This window comes from Panthera onca, chromosome D2 (assembly GCF_046562875.1).
Source record: "Panthera onca isolate mPanOnc1 chromosome D2, mPanOnc1 haplotype 2, whole genome shotgun sequence".
Taxonomy (NCBI): Eukaryota; Metazoa; Chordata; class Mammalia; order Carnivora; family Felidae; genus Panthera; species Panthera onca.
This window is the reverse complement of record NC_138349.1, coordinates 476,491-494,621: the sequence shown is the minus strand read 5'-3', so window position 1 is coordinate 494,621 and position 18,131 is coordinate 476,491. Positions and strand designations below refer to the sequence as shown.

The 18,131-nt window shown below is 60.8% G+C and overlaps 1 protein-coding gene across 1 annotated transcript in view; it reads left to right on the top strand.

The window, feature by feature from the left end:
* The window catches only part of KNDC1 (kinase non-catalytic C-lobe domain containing 1), a 63,799-nt gene extending 45,943 nt beyond the window's left edge, over positions 1-17,856 (top strand). Inside the window, exons 19-31 of the mRNA XM_060641151.3 lie at positions 4,292-4,385; positions 4,487-4,584; positions 5,185-5,405; positions 7,451-7,564; positions 8,650-8,797; positions 8,914-9,093; positions 9,614-9,820; positions 10,262-10,344; positions 10,620-10,770; positions 14,833-14,955; positions 15,041-15,100; positions 15,878-16,035; positions 17,316-17,856. Coding sequence (XP_060497134.3) covers positions 4,292-4,385; positions 4,487-4,584; positions 5,185-5,405; positions 7,451-7,564; positions 8,650-8,797; positions 8,914-9,093; positions 9,614-9,820; positions 10,262-10,344; positions 10,620-10,770; positions 14,833-14,955; positions 15,041-15,100; positions 15,878-16,035; positions 17,316-17,547 — 1,869 coding nt within the window. The 3' untranslated portion in view covers positions 17,548-17,856. The remainder of the gene's footprint in view (positions 1-4,291; positions 4,386-4,486; positions 4,585-5,184; positions 5,406-7,450; positions 7,565-8,649; positions 8,798-8,913; positions 9,094-9,613; positions 9,821-10,261; positions 10,345-10,619; positions 10,771-14,832; positions 14,956-15,040; positions 15,101-15,877; positions 16,036-17,315) is intronic.
* The last annotated feature ends 275 nt before the right edge of the window (positions 17,857-18,131 follow it).

The following is an 18,131-nucleotide window of genomic DNA, read 5'->3' as shown; positions in this document are numbered from 1 at the left end:
AGTTTCCCGTGCCCTTGTCTGCATCCTGGGTGGGCTGGATCAGGCCGCCAGTTTCACGTGTCTCTCTGAGAACCACCATGTCTGTTTCAAAACAGGAGACCCAGACAAACTCGAAGGGTATAAAACAACCATTAGACACACTTCCACATTTGCTGCCCAACAGAGCGAGTGTGCAACAGGTCAGGCGTTGGGGTGGGGGGTCAACCAGAGGGCATCATGTTCCCTCCGTCCGTCCCTGACCGCACAGCAGCACCTGCACACCCAGTGCGTGCCGACTGGCGCCCCAGCACGTGCCGCGAGTGGGGCTGGGAGCCCGCCTTCCGCGTGGCCACAGCATCTCTGAGGCGGCACACGGAGCGCGGAGGTCCTCTGTTGCCCTTGGCCTGCTGTTAAAACGGGCTTTGCTTTCAGTGCTGAGGTGAATGGTGCTGATCTCGGTTCATCCTGTTATGCCCAGAATTCGTGATCCCCAAAGACCAGGGAGCCGAGTCCGATGCAAAAGCAAAGAGCCTTTATTCGAGCTAGCTCAAGCTCCATCCCCTACCTGCACTGAGGCAGGGGTGAGATGCCGGGGAGAGAGAGCGAATTTCAAAAGCACAAAGGTTTTATAGGGGTCTAGGGGCAGTTGGTGAGGTAATGGCCGTGGCCTCAGCTGATTGGCTGGGGAAGGGTCGGAGTCCTGTTACGCAGGTCTCCGGGAGTGTTTTGATCGGGAAATTTGAACGGGTGAACGGGAGGTTACTCAAGGGGAGGAGGCGTGGTCTGAGGTTTCTGCAATTTTCCCAGAAAGGGGCCATGTCGGGGACATAGTCACTCAACGTGAAGGACACAGAACAAGATGGAGTCAGCCGGCGTAGGTCCGCTCTTTCAATCCCTCTTTTCTCTCTTTGCCTACAAGTTCTGGGTTTTCCAGCGTCCTTCCGACTGTGGTTTTGTCTCCTCCCCAGCACTGGCCAGCTTTCAGGCCTGTGTAAATCAAAGGCCATGGTGTGTGATGAAAAAAACCCTCACTTGGGTTCGGCCAGGGGAAACGCCTAACCTCGAATGATCCTGGGTGTTTTATTTAGACGCAGCCAGTCCGGCTCAGCCCGTGGTCCAGGACGCCTTCTGCTTCTGCCAAGTGTGGCCATGGCCGTGCTGCCCGGCTCCCATGTTTCTTCTCCATCATCTGTTCTGTGTGAATTTTAATTCACATAGATTTAGTTTAAAATCGGTCAAAATGGTCCTTTCCAAAGAACCAGTCTGTAGTTCAGTAGCGTGAGAGGTGTTACTGACAAACTTCACACCCAACCTTAAAACCTGAGGTTGCCGAGACGCTCACCTGGGACGAGACCGCGTGAACCCCGTTCTGGCAGGTGTGTGACCCATCGGCCCCAGTGCCCACAAACCCGCTCCAGGAGAAGGGGTCTTATCAGCATCTGGACAAGTGTGCAAGGGGGCGACAGGGCTGGACAGGGCCTCAAGCAGGGTGGCCTCAGAGGGTGCTCTCCCCATGGCTGTTCTGAGCCACGCAAAAGGGGGGGGAGTCCTGGAACACGGGGCCCAGGCCATCCTTCCCCTCTCCGGCAGGGGCCACTGCATCATCAGAAAGCCAAGGTCACAGAGAAGCATGCATGGAGGGCAGAGACACTCAGGTCCCTACACCCAGAAGGCAGAGGAGGAGTCCTCCGCGAACACAGCTCTGCGGGGCCACCTGCACCTGCCGCTGTGTGGAGATTTGTGCCATCTGACGGGACTGCCGTCAATGATGAAATGTTCCAGATCTGCACCATCCATCAGGGCAGCCACCAGCCACGTGTGGCTAACTGAGCCCTTGAGGTGTGGCCCACGTGACCGAGGAATTGACATTTTCGCACCACTTAAATAGAAGAGCTGCCACACACGGCCAGTGGCTCCCACGTCGAGGCGCACTTCAGTCCTGCCCCCATGTACCCTGGGGGCCCGTTCTCCTCCGCACCCTGGCAGCTGGTGACCAGGGCCTCCAGCTGTCAAGTAGGGGAGGAAGATTTGGACCCGGGACCACGTGGTGTCAGATCCCACGCTCTGCTCAAACACAGGCCCAGCCAAACGGTGCATCGGCAGCTTTGGGGCAGCTCGAGATGCCCTCGGCAGGCTTCCTCCCCTGCCCTCGAGGGTCTCCCCTCGAGGTCTAAATCGACCTCCTCCCCATGCGTGGCTCCTCCCCTGCCCTCGGCAGCTTGCACTCAGACGCCGTGGGGGATCTGACTGACCAACCGAGATGTGGCAGGGCCATGTGGTTGTGTTTGCACCACACTCCCCAACACCAGGCACGGCCCCTGCCCCCCAGCTGCCCTGGGCCTAGAGGCTCCTACCATCTGCTGTGGCTGTTGCCACCCCGTCGTTAACATAGCAGCGTGAAGAAGACAGCCACGTGACCCTCCCTTCAGTAAAACCACCAGAGAGAAGGGATTCAAATATTTAAATTAAAATATCACCTGCATTTTTTATTTTACAAAATCATACAGAAATAAATGCTACCAATAAAGCAAAGTCCATAGTTGTAGCTAGATAAGATCAGGGGAAAGCTTGTTTGGGTTTGAGGTGATTAGATGTCCCCAAGTGAAGACCACAGTGTATTTGACTTTCAGATTAAGGTTCTTGTCAGTGTGGCCGCTTCAGGGCCCTGGGGCCACCTTGATGCTGTTAACAGGAAGTTATTTCCCAGGGAGTCTGAGACCTCCCTGAGCCAACACCTACCTTTCGCTGGTCCCCGGCCCCAGTCTGGTCCCTCACTGTGCCCACCCACAGGAAAAGTCACCCCACAGCCCCAGCTGGAGACCCACGCTCAAGGCCGGCTTCCAGGGACCTGCCTGGCTTCCGGACCCCTCACTGCTCCACGGTCACATCCCTCCTCAGCCCTGGGCTTGGCCAGGTGGGGGCAGTGGGCCAGGCTGTATCTGTCAGCTCCCTCCTTGAAGGGAGGGGCCACATCTGGATTCTGGTCCTTTCCAACATTCCCTGCCCTGAGCGGGCCTGCCCTGCGGCCTTTCCTGCCCCCTCTGTGTAAGAGAAGAACCCAGACTGTCTGCCCTGGAGGACAGAGCCAGGGGGATACTGCCCCTCCGAGCGAGCACCCTTGTGGACCCTCCCAGGAGGATGCGCCTCCTCTCCCTGAAGATGCAAATTCTCCTGGAGGGAGCGGAGACCTCTGTCGCTGGGCTCCCTCGTGGGCAGTGACACGTGACCCAGCGGAACTTCCGCTGGCACCGCGGCCCTCTGGACGGTCCGCAGGCGGCAGCGTCCACACGTCCAGGCCACTGTCCCCACGCAGGGTGGCCGAGGGGCTGCGGCAGGAACTGGGGCCAGTCGCCCCGAGTCTGTGGCAGGGACTCCGTGCTGGGGTCCCCCGGGCAGCGGGGCCGAGGTGCGGGGTCGCATGGGGGTCCTGCAGGGACCCCCCCCCGGGCTGCAAGTGCACCCCCCCCCCCGGCCCCTCCCAGGACCAGGAACGCGGTAGGCATGCGCCAGGCCCCCTCCCAACCGGCCGGAAGTAGTATCTGGAGAATGCTCCAGAAGGACAGACCCTCCGTGGGCCAGGGCAGGTGTCAGGGGTGGAGCCAAGGCCAGGAGGCAGGGCCTGGGTTGCAAAGGGATAGGGCGAGGCCCAAGCTGTGGACCCTGTCCACCAACCCCCTCCTCTGCGGGGATCCTGGGGGCTGCTGGGGACCTGGCGGTCTGTAATCTTAAGTGGCTCAGTGGAATCCCTGTCTCTCATTGGCTGGGCTGTGGCAGCCCCTCATTGGCTGGGTTATGGCAGTCCCGCCTTGGTTGGGCTCTGGCAGTTTCTCATTGGCTGGGCCATGACTACCTCTCACTGGCTGGGCTGTTGCCAGGACGGGAGGAAACCTTCCTTCCTCCTGCGGGGTGGTGAAGTGTGTCCACCTGCAAGGTCCCTGCTGGGTCTTTACTTCACCGGGCGGTGGGCTGAGAACTCCCTTGCTGGCCTCCCCCCGCTGTTTCAGCGCGGTTTCCCTTCACATTTCCTAGTGTCCTTGCATCAGAGCACAAGGCCTCACAACCCAGCTCGTGGGCACAGATAGTCCTTCTGTGGCTGTTTGACAGCTTTCCTCCCAAGAACTTCCACATGATTCACGTGTGTGTCCCTGCATGCTAACGTGTTTTCCGTGTGTGCATCTTGTGTAGGCCTTGCTGAGCAGTTGCTTTCGAGACAACAGACGGAAAGCCTGTTGTGAGTGGAGCCTGGGCCGCCAGCACCTCCTGCAGAGGGAGGAGGGCGGTCGCCTGGGCTCACGGGCTCTTTCCTCACTAGGAGCTGGAGCAGCAGCTCATGATAGAGAAAAGAAACTACCGGAAGACTCTGAAGTTCTACCAGAAGCTCTTACAGAAAGAGAAGCGAAACAAAGGTAGTGTTGCGTGTCCACATGCCAGAGCACAGAGTTGGACAAAGGGGGCCACCCCCCGGGAGCTCAGGGGACCACTTTGTGCCACCTCTTCCTGCCCCCAGGTTCCGAGGTGAAGACCATGTTGTCCAAACTGAAAGGGCAGCTGGAAGAAATGAAGTGCAAGGTGCAGTTCCTTGGACTGGTCAAGAAGTATCTTCAGGCAAGTCCCCCTGTGTCTCTGCCCCTCCCACCCCTGCCCCTCCCATCCCTGTCCCTCCCATATCTGCCCCCTCCCACCCCTGCCCCCTCCCATCTCTCCCCCACCTCTGCCCCTCCCACCCCTGCCCTTCCCATCCCTGCCGCCTCCCATCTCTCCCCCCATCTCTGCCCCTCCCATCCCTGCCCCTCCCCTATCTGCCCCCTCCCATCCCTGCCTCCTCCCATCTCTCCCTCATCTCGGCCCCTCCCACCCCTGCCCCCTCCCATCTCTCCCCCACCTCTGCCCCTCCCACCCCTGCCCTTCCCATCCCTGTCCCTCCCATATCTGCCCCCTCCCATCCCTGCCGCCTCCCATCCCTGCCCCTCCCCTATCTGCCCCCTCCCATCCCTGCCCCTCCCATCTTTCCCCTTCCCTCAAGAGGCCTTCATGCTCTTGTGGATGGATACCTGGGAAATCAGTCCCTGGAAAAAAAAAATCATGAAAACGTGCCGCGATTTTTGAGAAGCCACAGCCATGCAGAGTGACTCAGCACCCGTGTCCTGCAAGCCCCCGGTGGCAGCAGGTCAACCAGAGGCAGCTAGCTCCCCACCCCACACACAGGTCATGTACGCCGAGCGGTGGGGCCTGGAGCCCTGCGCCCTGCCGGTGATCGTGAACATCTCGGCGGCCCACTGCGACACGCTGGATTTCAGCCCCCTGGACGAGTCCTCGTCCCTCATCTTCTACAACGTCAGCAAGCACCCGCGCGGCGGCAGGCAGAGGAAGGCCCGCGTCCTGCAGGCCGGCACGCCCCTGGGGCTCATGGCCTACCTCTACTCCAGGTGCAGCCCCCGGCCCCTGGGGGGTTGGGGGGGACTGTGGGCTCCCCTGGGCCCCTGCGTGCCTTTTGAAAGCAGGAGGGAGATGGAAACAAAGAAACAGGCCCCCGGAAGGCGAATGAGGTGAGCAAAGTCTTTGCCTCATCGGAGATGGGTTGGCACTTCTTTTAATTTAGAAAATTTTGAATCAGAACTTTAAGCTGCCTCGTGTCAGCGGCCGCTTGCCTCCTTTGCCAGGCTCTTGGCTGGACGTGCACCTGTAGACCTGGGCGTCTGGGTCTCAGCCGTGCCGGGGCAGATGCCTTGGAAGAGAGACAGGGGATGTGGGATGCACAGTGAACAGCCCAGGGGACTTCTGAATTTAAACACACACGTGAGCCTCAGAGACCTGCCTGGATTCCATCCGCTTTGCCGGGTCAAAACGCCCCTTAATTAATCGTGTGGCTCCCCAGGGACCGCCAGTGCGGTTGGTCTCAGCCACTCATTGAACTATTTCTGCAGCTACCGCCTCTCGGCAGAGCCCTGCACTGGTGCCTCAGACACTCTGACTGATCCGCGCACAGGGGCGTGTTCACCCCGCAGCATGGAGGACCAGCCCACTCACACCCAGGCTCGCAGGGATCCCCGGGCCGCCCCCTGGCCCCTCCACCCTTGTGCCCGCCCTGTCCATCGGCACAGCCACGTGTCCCCCTGGTACAGGCACAGGGCCTCCTGGCAGGTTCCCTTGACCCGATGGCCCGGCCCACGCCCCGGGGGCCAGCAGGTCAGGGCTGGGTACAGACTACCTTCCCAGACGATGGTGGAGGCCTCCCCCGGTTCTGGCTTTGGGGGGCCCGTGACACACTTGGGGGCCCCCGGGGCCCTCTTTGAGCTGAAGGCTGTGGTGGTCCCAGAACTGATAGTCAGGTGTCAGCAGGGGACACTGGGGGCTGTCAGGGGACGAGGGAAGTACCCTGAGAGCAGAGGCGTCCTGGGCCTCCCGGGATGGCAGCCTCTTCCCGTGTTCTCCCGAGGTGGGCTGTACCCGACTGTGCTGGGAGACTTCCCCTGGCGGGGGTCCTCCGACCAGCCCTGACCACGCGCCCGATGAGGGCTGGCCGTGCAAATACAGGAGATGTGCACGTGTGCATGTGTGTGGGGGGTGTGTGTGTGCTTGGGGGGGTGTGCGTGTGTGTGTTGAGGGGTATTACGCGGCGTGCTGTGTATGTGCGTGCACAGCACCTCCAACAAGGGGAGAGCCCTTGCTCAGACCCCGTAGGCACCCCCTTCGTGGGGCAGGCTGGACCTGACCCCGGCCGCAGCAGCCCCATCTCCCAGGAGCCCCAGGGTGACCAGGTGGCTAGGCTCCCTCACCCTCCAGACACCAGGCCTCCACCCCGAAGCCCCTTCCAGGAGCCTTGCCAGGACCCCTGCACCTTTCTTTCTGGGACTCAGTCACTGACCTGCATGGTATCGCCCGCCCTGGGGTTCCCTGGGGCACCCCTGCGAGCAGGGGACGCTCATTCCCTCACCTACCTGGTTTTGCCCTGAAGAAACTGAGAACTTTGGGGCACAACGAGCAGCTCTCCTTTCTAATGTAGTGACTTCCAGTTTGGGGGCGGGGGTCACTGCCTGTGCACACGAGTCCCCCCAAACAGGTTCTAGAAGCAGATAGCGAGGGTGCCTTAAAACTCGATGTTAAAGAAGGTCCTCCCGCCAGAAATGGTTGGGAGTCCCTAACGTTACCAATACCCGCACACACCTTTTACTTCTCCAAGTGCTTCTCCTGGCAAGGGCCGCGCATATCTACGTGCTCACACACGCGGAACGCACACGCCTTCTCGCTCACGCACATTCACATGCTCTCTCTCTCACATCTACCTCAGAACTGCTAACGGGGGCTGTGGGGAGCCGGGCCCTCCCTCCCCGCTTACCTGAAGCACAGGTAAGGTCTCCTGGGAGGAGATGCCTGCCCGGCCCGGGGTGGGGGACAGATGGAGCTAGGAGGCGGGCGGGCGGGGCCGAGCCTTGGCCTTGCCAGTGTTCTGAGCACCTCCTCTCCGCCCCAGCGACGCCTTCCTGGAGGGCTACGTGCAGCAGTTCCTGTACACCTTCCGCTACTTCTGCACCCCCCACGACTTCCTGCACTTCCTTCTGGACCGCATCAACAGCACCCTGTCCAGGTACGGCCCGGCCCACGAGGCACCACACAGACGCACGGTGGACCCCGTGGCGCCTTGTCAATGGCTGTGAAGGGCAAGGGGGGCCCTGCCGACCCTGGCCAGGATGATGGCTGTGCCCGGCCGGAGAAGGCAGAGCAAGAGGGAGGGTGCGAGGGGAGGAGGAGCCCAGAGAAGGGAGGGAGCAGCAGGAGGGGAGAGTGGCTGGGGCACCCGGGTGGCTCAGTCGGTTAAGTGTCAGACTCCAGCTCGGGTCCTGATCTCGCAGTTCTTGAGTTCGAGCTCTGTGCTCACAGCTCAGAGCCTGGAGCCTGCTTGGGATTCTGCGTCTCTCTCTCTGCCCCTCGCCCGCTCACGCTCTGTCTCTCTCTTTCTAAGATAAATAAACATTTAAAAAAAAAAAGCTTTTTTTAAAGGAGGGGAGAGTGGCCAGAAGAGACCACCGGTGCTAATGGAGGAGGCAGGGAGGGGATGGCCTGGGTGGGGGCAGGGGCAGGTGGCCTGGGTGGGGGCACAGGGGGAGGGGGGTGCTGTCCTGCAGGCCCTCAGCCCTCCTCAGCAGCAGCGCATAGGCCACCCAGGACTACAGTCAGTGAAGGATGTATGGACTTGTTCTGGCCTGTTCTCTGACCTGGCCTGTCGTCACCACAGGCTCCCTGCGCCTGCCTGGCCCATCAGCCATCACCTCCCTCCTTGGGGCGGGGACTCGCAGGGGAGACCTCCGTACCCCTTACTCCTGCACGTGTGGAGCCAGGCCCCCACTCTGCCTCTCGTGGCGTGCGCTCACACCGTGTGCCAGACCCCTGGCATCTCAGCCCGAGCTGCGGGGGTGACAGGTGCCTCAGGACTGGCGCCAGGCAAGGCTGGCGGACAGGCAGCAGGCCCCTGTCCCGAGTCGCCGAGCCCGAGGCCCAGCTATGCGGCCACGGCCTCTCTCTTCTGTCCCCTGACACAGGCGAGATAGGGCTGAAACACCCCTCGAAGGAGAGCCACGTTCAGACCCCACTCACGCCCCCTTGCTGGGCAGTGCGTGACCCCCAGCAGCAGACAGACCCGGTAAAGCTTAGGTCTCTGCCGTCTGCCTCCAGGGCTCACCAGGACCCCACCTCGACCTTCACCAAGATCTACAAGCGAAGCTTCTGCCTCCTGCAGGCCTGGCTGGAAGACTGCTACACCGTGGACTTCACTCGGAACTCCGGGCTCCTGGGCAGGCTGGAGGACTTCCTCTCTTCCAAGGTGAGCGCGGCCAGAGCCGGCACCGGGGCAGCCCCCGCGTGCCCGTGGGCAGGACTCGGGGTGAGAGCCACCAGCCCTGTCTGGGTGACGAGTGACCACCCTGTGCTTCTGCCCAGATCCTGCCCCTGGACGGCTCTGCAGAGCACCTGCTGGGCCTCCTGGAGGTGGGCACTGACCGGCGGGCCGAGGGCACCTCACGTGGCACAGACCTGGAGGGCCCCAAGGAGGCAGAGGAGGACACCAGGCCTCTCAACGCCCTCTGTAAGAGGCTCTCGGAAGACGGCATCTCCCGGAAGGTGGGGGCCTTTCCCGGACTGGGGGGACGGGGGGTCTCCTGGGGCAGAGGCAGCACAGCCCAGAGAACGCAGTGCACGCACGCATGCACACACACATTCACACACGTGCTTGTGCACTCACACGTGTGGACACATGTAAAGACACACGCACGGCCCTGTGAGGCTGGCACTTCCTGCCCGTCCTCGCCCTGGACGAGGACAGTGCAGGGGCCCCGGCCAGGTGCTCAGATGACCTCACGTTCCTGATGAGTGGAATAAATCATTGCCAGGAAATGGCCTAGGATGGGGGCCGGGTCTGAAGGGACCTGCCCATAATATATGGGGACAGCGCCACACTTCAGGGGGGGGACCTGCTGAAATGACCAGGACAGGTGTCCCAGAGCGGTGGGTGGGAGAGATTGGCTCTGCGGCTGTCTCTCTGAGCAAGGGCCTGGAGCCCTCCTGGTCCTCCCCACCCCCACCCCCTCCCCTCGGGGCTGCTCCTCCCGCCCCTTTAGCACCTTCTGACCTCGCCCTGCAGAGCTTCCCCTGGAGGCTGTCCCGGGGCAACGGGCTGGCGCTGCCCCACCACAAGGAGCGCCAGTACACCATCGCGTCCGCCCTGCCCAAGCCCTGCTTCTTCGAGGACTTCTACGGCCCCTATGCCAAGGCCAATGAGAAGGGGCCCTACTTCCTGACGGAGTACAGCACCCACCAGCTCTTCTCCCAGCTGACGCTGCTGCAGCAGGTGACGGGGCCGGCCCTCCTGGCGCGGGGACGCCACGGGGAGGGACGCGGGGGGCCCTCGCTGGCTCTCTGGAGTTGCTGGGCGGACGTGCGGAGGGCAGTGAACTTGGCGGAGGGGGCTGCGCTCTGGAAAGGCCCGGACTCTGCTCCTACTCCCACCCCTCCCCCTGCCCACCAGTGCCCGCGGCGTCCCTGACACTCCCGCCTCGCGAGCGCTAGAGGGCGCCCTGTGGGCCTCCTCCTTCCTGGCGCCCTGAGCCCCGCCCCCAGGTGTCCCGCCATCCTGGGCCCCAAGTCACTTGGCGGGTGAAGGTGGTGATGGTGACCCAGTGATCCTACCTGCTGTCACCACGGCTGGGCAAAGAGGCCCCCAGAGATGCTGCCTTGTCCACGAGGGCCCTGGGAAAGGTGCCCTGAACATCTGCGTCCTTGTCTCCGACAGGAATTGTTTCAAAAGTGCCATCCCGTCCACTTCTTAAACTCCCGGGCCCTGGGCGTCATGGACAAAAGCATGGCCATCCCCAAGTGAGTGTGCACCTGCGGGGCGTCACCCCAGAGCTCTGGGACAGACAGATGGCTGGTGGCAGGGGCTTGGGGGCTTCCCCTGAGTGTCTCGTGGACACTCTTGGCCAAAGGGAGACGCCGATGTCACAAACGTCCTCGGAGCCAGACGCTCCCCGCTCCGCAGAGCCCATCCTGCTGGCCCCACCCGGGTCCGGAGAGCCCCCTGCGGCCCCGGGGGCCCGGGCAGGCCCGCGGCCGCACGTCCTCGCCGGGATGCACATGCCTGTCTCTTCCAGGGCCAGCTCCTCCGAGCCTCCGACCGCCAAGACGTGCAGCTTGTTTCTGCCCAACTACGTCCAGGACAAGTACCTGCTGCAGCTTCTGAGAAGTGCGGACGACGTCAGCACCTGGGTGGCCGCTGAAATCGTGACCAGCCACACCTCCAAGGTGGGTGCCCGTCTCACAGGAGGGCCAGGGTGTAGACGCAAGGGCGCGGCGCCTCGCGGGGGGCCCCAGTCATCCGTTCTCCGCGCACGTTCTCAGACTCCGCCCGAGCACGGGTGAGAGTCGTGTCACAGCCTCTGTCGACAGCATCAGGCACACCACCCGGCTCGCCCGCCGGGCACCGTCTGTCACACCCCGACCCTAACACCGCAAATGCGCACCGGCTCTGAGCGCTGTGGCGGCCCCTCGTCCGTGCAACTTCCACGTGTGTGCCTGTGCACACCTACAGTGTCACACGTGCACGTGCAGTCTTACACAAATGCACTCCCTCACACACCCCCTCACACACTCACAGCCACGTGCTCATTCCCTCACACACACCCACACACTCACACTCCCTCTCACACCCACTCCCTCTCACACTCACATACGCAGCCACAGGGCTGGGAACTGTGACCCCCGGCCTTCCCCCTAACCTGAACTTTTCGAGGGTGGGGACCAGCTTGGTTCCTGTCACAGCCCTGCAGCCAGTACAGTGCGTGTTCTCAGCAGGTTCGTGGGATAAACAAAACGGGTCAGTGGTCCAGTCAAGGTGAAGGTCTTGCCGTCCTAGGGCCCCTTCTACGCCCCGCCAGCCTTCCCCCTGACGGCCGGTCTCTCAGCCTGAACTAACCCACCTGCTTCCGGCAGTGCACCAGGCTGGCCAGGAGGGACAGTCACCTGCCTCAGAGCTGGCGCCTCCCTCCGGGTTCCCACTCACTCACGAGGGGCTGGGGGAGGACGGAGTCCCCGGGCCCCGGTGCATCCCGAAGGCCTCCGCTTTCCTGCCACCTGAGGCCAGCCCTGGCACGGGGCATCGCCGAGTCCTGCCCACTTGAACTGCCACACTGGCATGCTGAGGAATGAGGTTGGGACCACAAGGGCCCCTCCCGTGGGCGGATTCCCACCGCTTCGCAGGCGGCGGCAACCTGAGGGCAAACTCTGGCCCAAACATAGGGCTCCTCCTGCGAGATCCCCATCACCACTGCCCCTGGGCTGAGCATGACAGGGGAGCTCAGGGGTGGGGGACGCCATCGTTCTGCCCCCGGAGCCGCCCCTGAGCCCACAGGGGCCACCACCCCCCCATCACATGGCAAAGCACAGAAAGGTCTATTCCAGCACCTGTCTGCAATTTCTTTTCTTTTTTTAATATTTCTCTGCGTCCCCCTGACCCCAAAACCCACAGGGCAACCCAAGACCCATTAGCAAGTGCAGAGTTCTCTACATTTTCCCCCGTCGGGGAGAATTTTCGCACTTTAGAGATTTATTAGCCCTCACTTCTCCAAGATGTGGGAACAGGGAGCCTGGGCTTACCCGGTCTGTTCTAATCCACGACGTTACAAATATCATGACATCGGAACGTAGCTTCCCTAAACCAGGACTTCAAACAGGGGCCTGTGTGGTTAGTCCTCACGAGGACTTCCAAGGACCGGTCCAAGGACAATCCACAGCCACTCCACGGCCCTCCCAGGATCATCCCTATGTGAGTCCCCAAAAAGAGGGACGAAGGCCCCCTCCCAGCCTGAGAGGGAAGGTGAGCTCGGTGTCCCGAGTCTGCGGGTGCCTGCCCAGCAGGCCCACACGGGGCGGCACGACACCTCTGCGGGCCCGGCGGTCAGCACGATGGAGCAGATCTCTGGGCGCACACCCGGGCACCCAGCCTGGAAGGACAGTAGGGATCATGGTGTCACGGGGGCAGAACGCCCCCTGTTGTCGCAAACGGGCCCTGTGTCCCCACGAGCAAAAGACAGAAGCATTCACACGGGCAGTACTCAGCCGCATGCAGGAACCACCGGGGACAAGAGCCTGTGCGGCTCATCGGGGGACGTGTTTCCAAGGAAACTGCACGCGAACCTTCGACAAAAGTGTTTGTCACGTTCCGACGTATGCGTTGTTTCACGTGTTGTGTGTTATTTACCGTAATGTCAGAACAATCCAGAAGACCGGCTTCTCCATTTGTCAACTGTGGTCACAGAAAACTGTCAACATTCAAATTCTGAGGCAGAGAATGCAGCGGGGCCCTGGGGACAGCATGCATCCCACGCACGTGACGCGCTGGGGAAAACGGAATGGAAGTACGAGGTGAAGAACAAGGAACGGTGTGGAGTTTGTCACCTTCAAGAAAAACTTGTTGACTTTTTTTAGGTGAATAATGGTGGGTTTGAAGGCAAAACCGCATTTCGACTTCTTCAGGTAATTTTCCAAGTGACAGAATACAACAGCCAAGAGAAAGAAGCAGCCCAAAGGTCCATCCACGGACAAGTGGGTAGACAAAATGTGGCCTATCCACACTAGGGAATAAAGTCGGGGTGCCTGGGTGGCTCAGTCGGTTAAGTGTCCAACTTCAGCTCAGGTCATGATCTTGTGGTTCACAAGTTCGAGCCCCGCATCAGGCTCTGTGCTGCCAGCTCGGAGCCTGGAGCCTGCTTCGGATTCTGTGTCTCCCTCTCTCTCTGACCCTTCCCCCATTCATGCTCTGTCTCTCTCTGTCTCAAAAATAAATAAACATTAAAAAAAAAAAAAAAGGAATAAAGTCATGATACAGGCTCTGGCGTGGCTGAGCCTGGAGCACGTCATGCTCAGGGAACAAGCCAGTTCCAGAAAGACAAATGCTGTGATTCCACTCTAGGAGATCTCTGGGGGTGTTCCAGCCACACTGACAGAAGGTAGAAAGGTGGGGGCAGGAGATGGGGGTAGCTGTTTGACAGTTGTGGCCTCAGTTTTACCAGAAGAAAGCTCTAGAGATCTGTGACACAACCCAGTGTCACTAACGCTGCGGAGCTCTATTAAGAGTGCTTACAAGAGTAAATTTTCTACTGCATATTTTTTACCACATTTTTTTACAAACAAAAATGTGATGGAACAGTTTTATCTGAAAGTGCTGGAAATTACATATTTCACATCTATTTAAATACTTATTTTTGAGAGAGAGAACACGCAAGCAGGGAAGGGGCAGAGAGAGAATCCCAAGCAGACTCCGTGTTGTCAGAGCAGAGTCTGGCACCGAGCTCAATCCCACAAATCTGAGCCGAAATCAAGAGTTGGACACAACTGACGGAACCACCCAGGCACCCCTATTTTGCATCTGTTTAAATATATGAAAAAAAAAGTGGGATGTCAACTTAAAAAGTATGAGCCAGTAAATGTTTTCCAAGACTCTTTAAGAAGCACTCAGGCCAGACAGCTGGGAGGCCACCGTGGTGGATGAGCTCCAGGGGCCCATCTGTGTGACCTTCGATGGCATCAGAATCACCGCAGACAAGGTCAAGTCCAGTGGAAAGGCATGTGGTTGGGACCCACAGGCAGGCAACTGTTCCCGCCTGAAGGAAGGCCCTGGCCCTGGTGACAGTTTATAAGGTGAGGCAGCTCTGAAATGAGGGGTCAGCTGAATTCTCTAGAATCTTCTAGAAGCCTCTGGAATTGTGTGAAATCCAAGTGCTATCTGTGGGTCCATGAACCCAGGACCTCAGGCCTCTGAAATGGCACATGCTGTTAGGAAAGAGAATCCCACCGGGTGTTCCTATCAAATCTGGTGAATTTGCCAAATCTGCTGACTGGCCACCCGCAGAGGAGCAGTGGGGCCCGTGGACCCACCACCCCTGGTCAGGCGCTGAAGCCCTTCCTGCAGTGGAGTCGTGCCAGGCAGATGAGAAGCTGCTCTTGGCCACGAGATGCATCGGCTCCGGGGTGCCCTTCCGGGTCCTAAAGCTGTGCCCCCTGCCCCGTGTGTCTCACTCCTAGAGCAGAGGTTTGTCCTGGGAGAGATTTTGCTTTGGAGAAGGGAGGCTGACTTCTTTTCACATCTTCGTGCCTACTGGGTGCTTGCCTTTTCGTTTTGTGTTTCCGAGTCATGAGCGTCCTCCTGTCCCTCACAGCCATCCTCTGAGACCTGAGCCCACCTGCCTCCTCCCCACATGGGTGGTGGACCTCCTGTCCTGTGTGCCCTGGTGCTGGGTTACTCTAACGGGTCCTCAGATGCTATCTACCGGCCCAGAGCACACCGAACGTGTCATTTTCTGGTTTCAGTTGCAGGTGAATTTACTGTCCAAATTTTTGCTGATCGCGAAGTCTTGCTACGAGCAAAGGAACTTTGCGACAGCCATGCAGATCCTGGGCGGCCTGGAGCACCTGGCAGTGAGGCAGTCCCCCGTGAGTCACCTCCGGGGGGTGCTGGCCAGGGGCGGGCGTGTGGGCACCGGCACGGCCACGGGGGTTCACTGTGCTTTTCTTTTAGGCCTGGAGAATTCTACCCGCAAAGATAGCAGAGGTCATGGAAGAGCTGAAAGCCGTGGAGGTACTGGTGCTGTGCCTGAGCTTCTGGCAGCTTCTGTCCACCTGGGGCTTCCCCTAAGGACGCACCGTGTGCACCTCCGCGGGGCTCACCGGGCAGAGTCTGCATCGTGGCCCCCAGGCCACATGGCCCCCTCAGAGTCGTGCGTGGAGCAGCCCGGCTAGCCTGGTCTTGCACGCCTCCCCGTGAGGCCTCTGCCACTCAGCTGGGCAGAGACCGAGGGGCCAGTGCCCAGGGTACAGGTGCCCAGAGGACCAGACCGAGCTGAGCTGGCCCTCTGGCCTCGGTGCTTCTCCCCAAGTACAGAGGCACTTGCTCATGAGATCAGAAACGAGGAAGCGCTGGAACGGTGGGCATTTCCCCAGATGCGGCAGCAGGAGCAGAGGCCCCGCGCCCCCACCCCGGGCCCGGCCCCCTGCAGGACGGGAGGGCTGCTGCGTGTCCTTGGTTGACACCGGAAACAGGTCCCTGAAGCCAGCCGGCCTGGGTCTTATTGTCACTTGGGCAGCTGGGTCACCTGGCTGTTTTCTGGAGCCCGGCAGAGAGTAGGTTAGGAAACGATAGCGGGACGCGTGCGGCTTTCTGCTGGATGTCCGGGTCCCCCGTGTCTGCCAGTCTCAGACATCCGCACCGCCGACCCCCGTCCAGTCATCCCAGGCACGCTTTGGATTGGATGTAAATCAGTGCTGTGCAGCCCCATGCAGGGGATTGGCTGAGCTGAGGGCCCTGGACTGACTCTCACCTGTCTCCCCCTGCCCACGCCCCCGGCTGGGCCCCCAGGTCTTCCTGAAGAGCGACAGCCTGTGTCTTATGGAAGGACGGCGCTTCCGGGCCCAGCCCACTCTGCCCTCGGCGCGCCTCCTGGCCATGCACATCCAGCAGCTGGAGACGGGGGGCTTCACCATGACTAACGGGGCCCACAGATGGAGCAAGCTCAGGTGAGGGCCTTGCTCCCCACGGCCCCATGGGCCCCTTGCCCTAGAGCTGTCTACACAGCCCGCTCCTGCGGGGCCGTGGTTCCCCTGCCCGACACCCCTGGGCGCTCGGCATGCCTGGGGGGTACAGACCGGGGGCCGCTTGTGAAAGCCACCGCGGCAGTCCCAGCCAAAGCGGGCCATTGCTCATTTCTGCCCCGGAGGATGCGAGCGTGCCCGGAGAAGCCGGGCCTCCAGCCCACCTCTCCTGGGAGCTCCGGGCCTCCTCCGAGACGCCCCCGCGTGTCTCAGGACCGGGCCAGCCCTTCTCCAGTGGGCCTGCACCCACCCCCCCCACACAACCCACCCCCCAGCCTCACACCCACCCTGCTCTCCTCCCATCTCTTCTCCACACCAGCCACGTGCACAGTCAGGTGGAAGCTGGTCAGACCACAGTCCAGCTGCACTCAGGGTGGAGGGCTGGCCTCAGCAGGCACGGCCCAGGGGCCTTGGAGCCCAGCGGTTCCAACCTGCTATGTGCAAGGCCTCCTTTCGGTCACCAACTTAAAAAGTGCTTAAGAGACACCACAGTGCACGTTAATCCATGTCAGCAGAATGGCAGGCCACGATCCAGAAGGCACAGGGGATGAGACCTAATGAGGCCTCTTCTTAACTCTATTGTACGTCTGGATCCAAGAGCCTGGTCCCCTACACTGGACCATCTCCGTCCACAGTCGCGACGGGAAGACGTGCCTGGAGCCCACGGCTTCCCCCTTTCCTGGACGACCCCCACCCCCACCTCCGGGGCTGTGTGGCCTCTGTTTAACTTGCAGCTCTGAGGGGAGGCAAGCCCCGCTCCACAGTGTCAGCCAAGCCCCGGGGTGTAAATGCCCCCACGGTGGTGGCTCTTGAGCTGTCAGGTGATGTCCCTGAACGCAGAGCTGGGGGGACCATGTGCCCAGTGGCCCCTGCATCTCCCTACCTCACGTTTCTCCTCTGCGGGCCCTCGATGGCTGACACTGGGGTCTATTCACGTCGGAGCCCTCAGCACTGACCAGACCCGACACAGACGTTCAGTAAATGTTTGTGGGACGAAAAGTGGACGGATGGGCAGAGGGGTGGATGGGAGTGTGGGTAGACAAACAGGCCTGAGTAACGAAACGAGGTTTGGCCGTCAGAATCAATACGGAAACTCACCCAGAGCTGATACCAGAAGAGGTTTGGGTTAGACGTTTCCGGTGACACGCCGGGAACTCCCAAGCCGCGGCCTCGTGCGAACTAACGGTTCGCTTCTCCCGACACAGGAACATAGCCAAGGTGGTGAGTCAGGTCCATGCGTTCCAGGAGAACCCCTACACGTTCGCCCCCGACCACAAGCTGCAGTCCTACCTCAAGCAAAGAATCGCCCGCTTCAGCGGGGCCGACATCTCCACGTTGGCGGCCGACAACAGGGCCTCCTTCCACCAGATCACCAGCGAGAAGCACTCCCGCAAGATCCAGGACAAGTTACGGAGAATGAAAGCCACGTTCCAGTAACGGGACGGTGGATGTGATGAGAATGCCAAATCGAGGACAGGACTGGGGCAGAAAAGAGCCGCCCGCTTGCCGTCCAGGCCCAGGAAGTCCGTGCAGCCCAGCGTCTGCTGCCCCGGACGGGGGACCCCCAGTGCAGGAGCCAGGGCCCAGCCGAGGCGTCGGGGTGCATGCCCGGGGGGCTCTGGGGGGTGGAGGCTCGAGGGCCTTGCCGAGAGGGAGAGGATGGGGGCTCTGGTGGAGGTTGGGGTATTGCTGCTAGTTTAAAACTATATTTTAAAATTAACACAAAAATAGAATAAGTTAACTCCCCAGGAGCCACATACCCATTTATACTTCTTAGAGATAAACCGCTCCCTGCCAACTCTCCAGGGATCCCGCCCCCCCAAAACCCCACAGCCACCCACCCTGACTCAGAGCATTGTTTTCTTGAGTCCAGCTTATGTCTGCCCAGCAACCAAGGACCAAACTGACCTCTGACCCCCATGCCAACCATAGGCTCCAGGGGCGTCCGAAACCTTCCCCTGGGGCCCTGAGTCTTCCTTCCCAGTGGCCCAAGCCCCAGCCTGGGCCCATACTCCTACCCT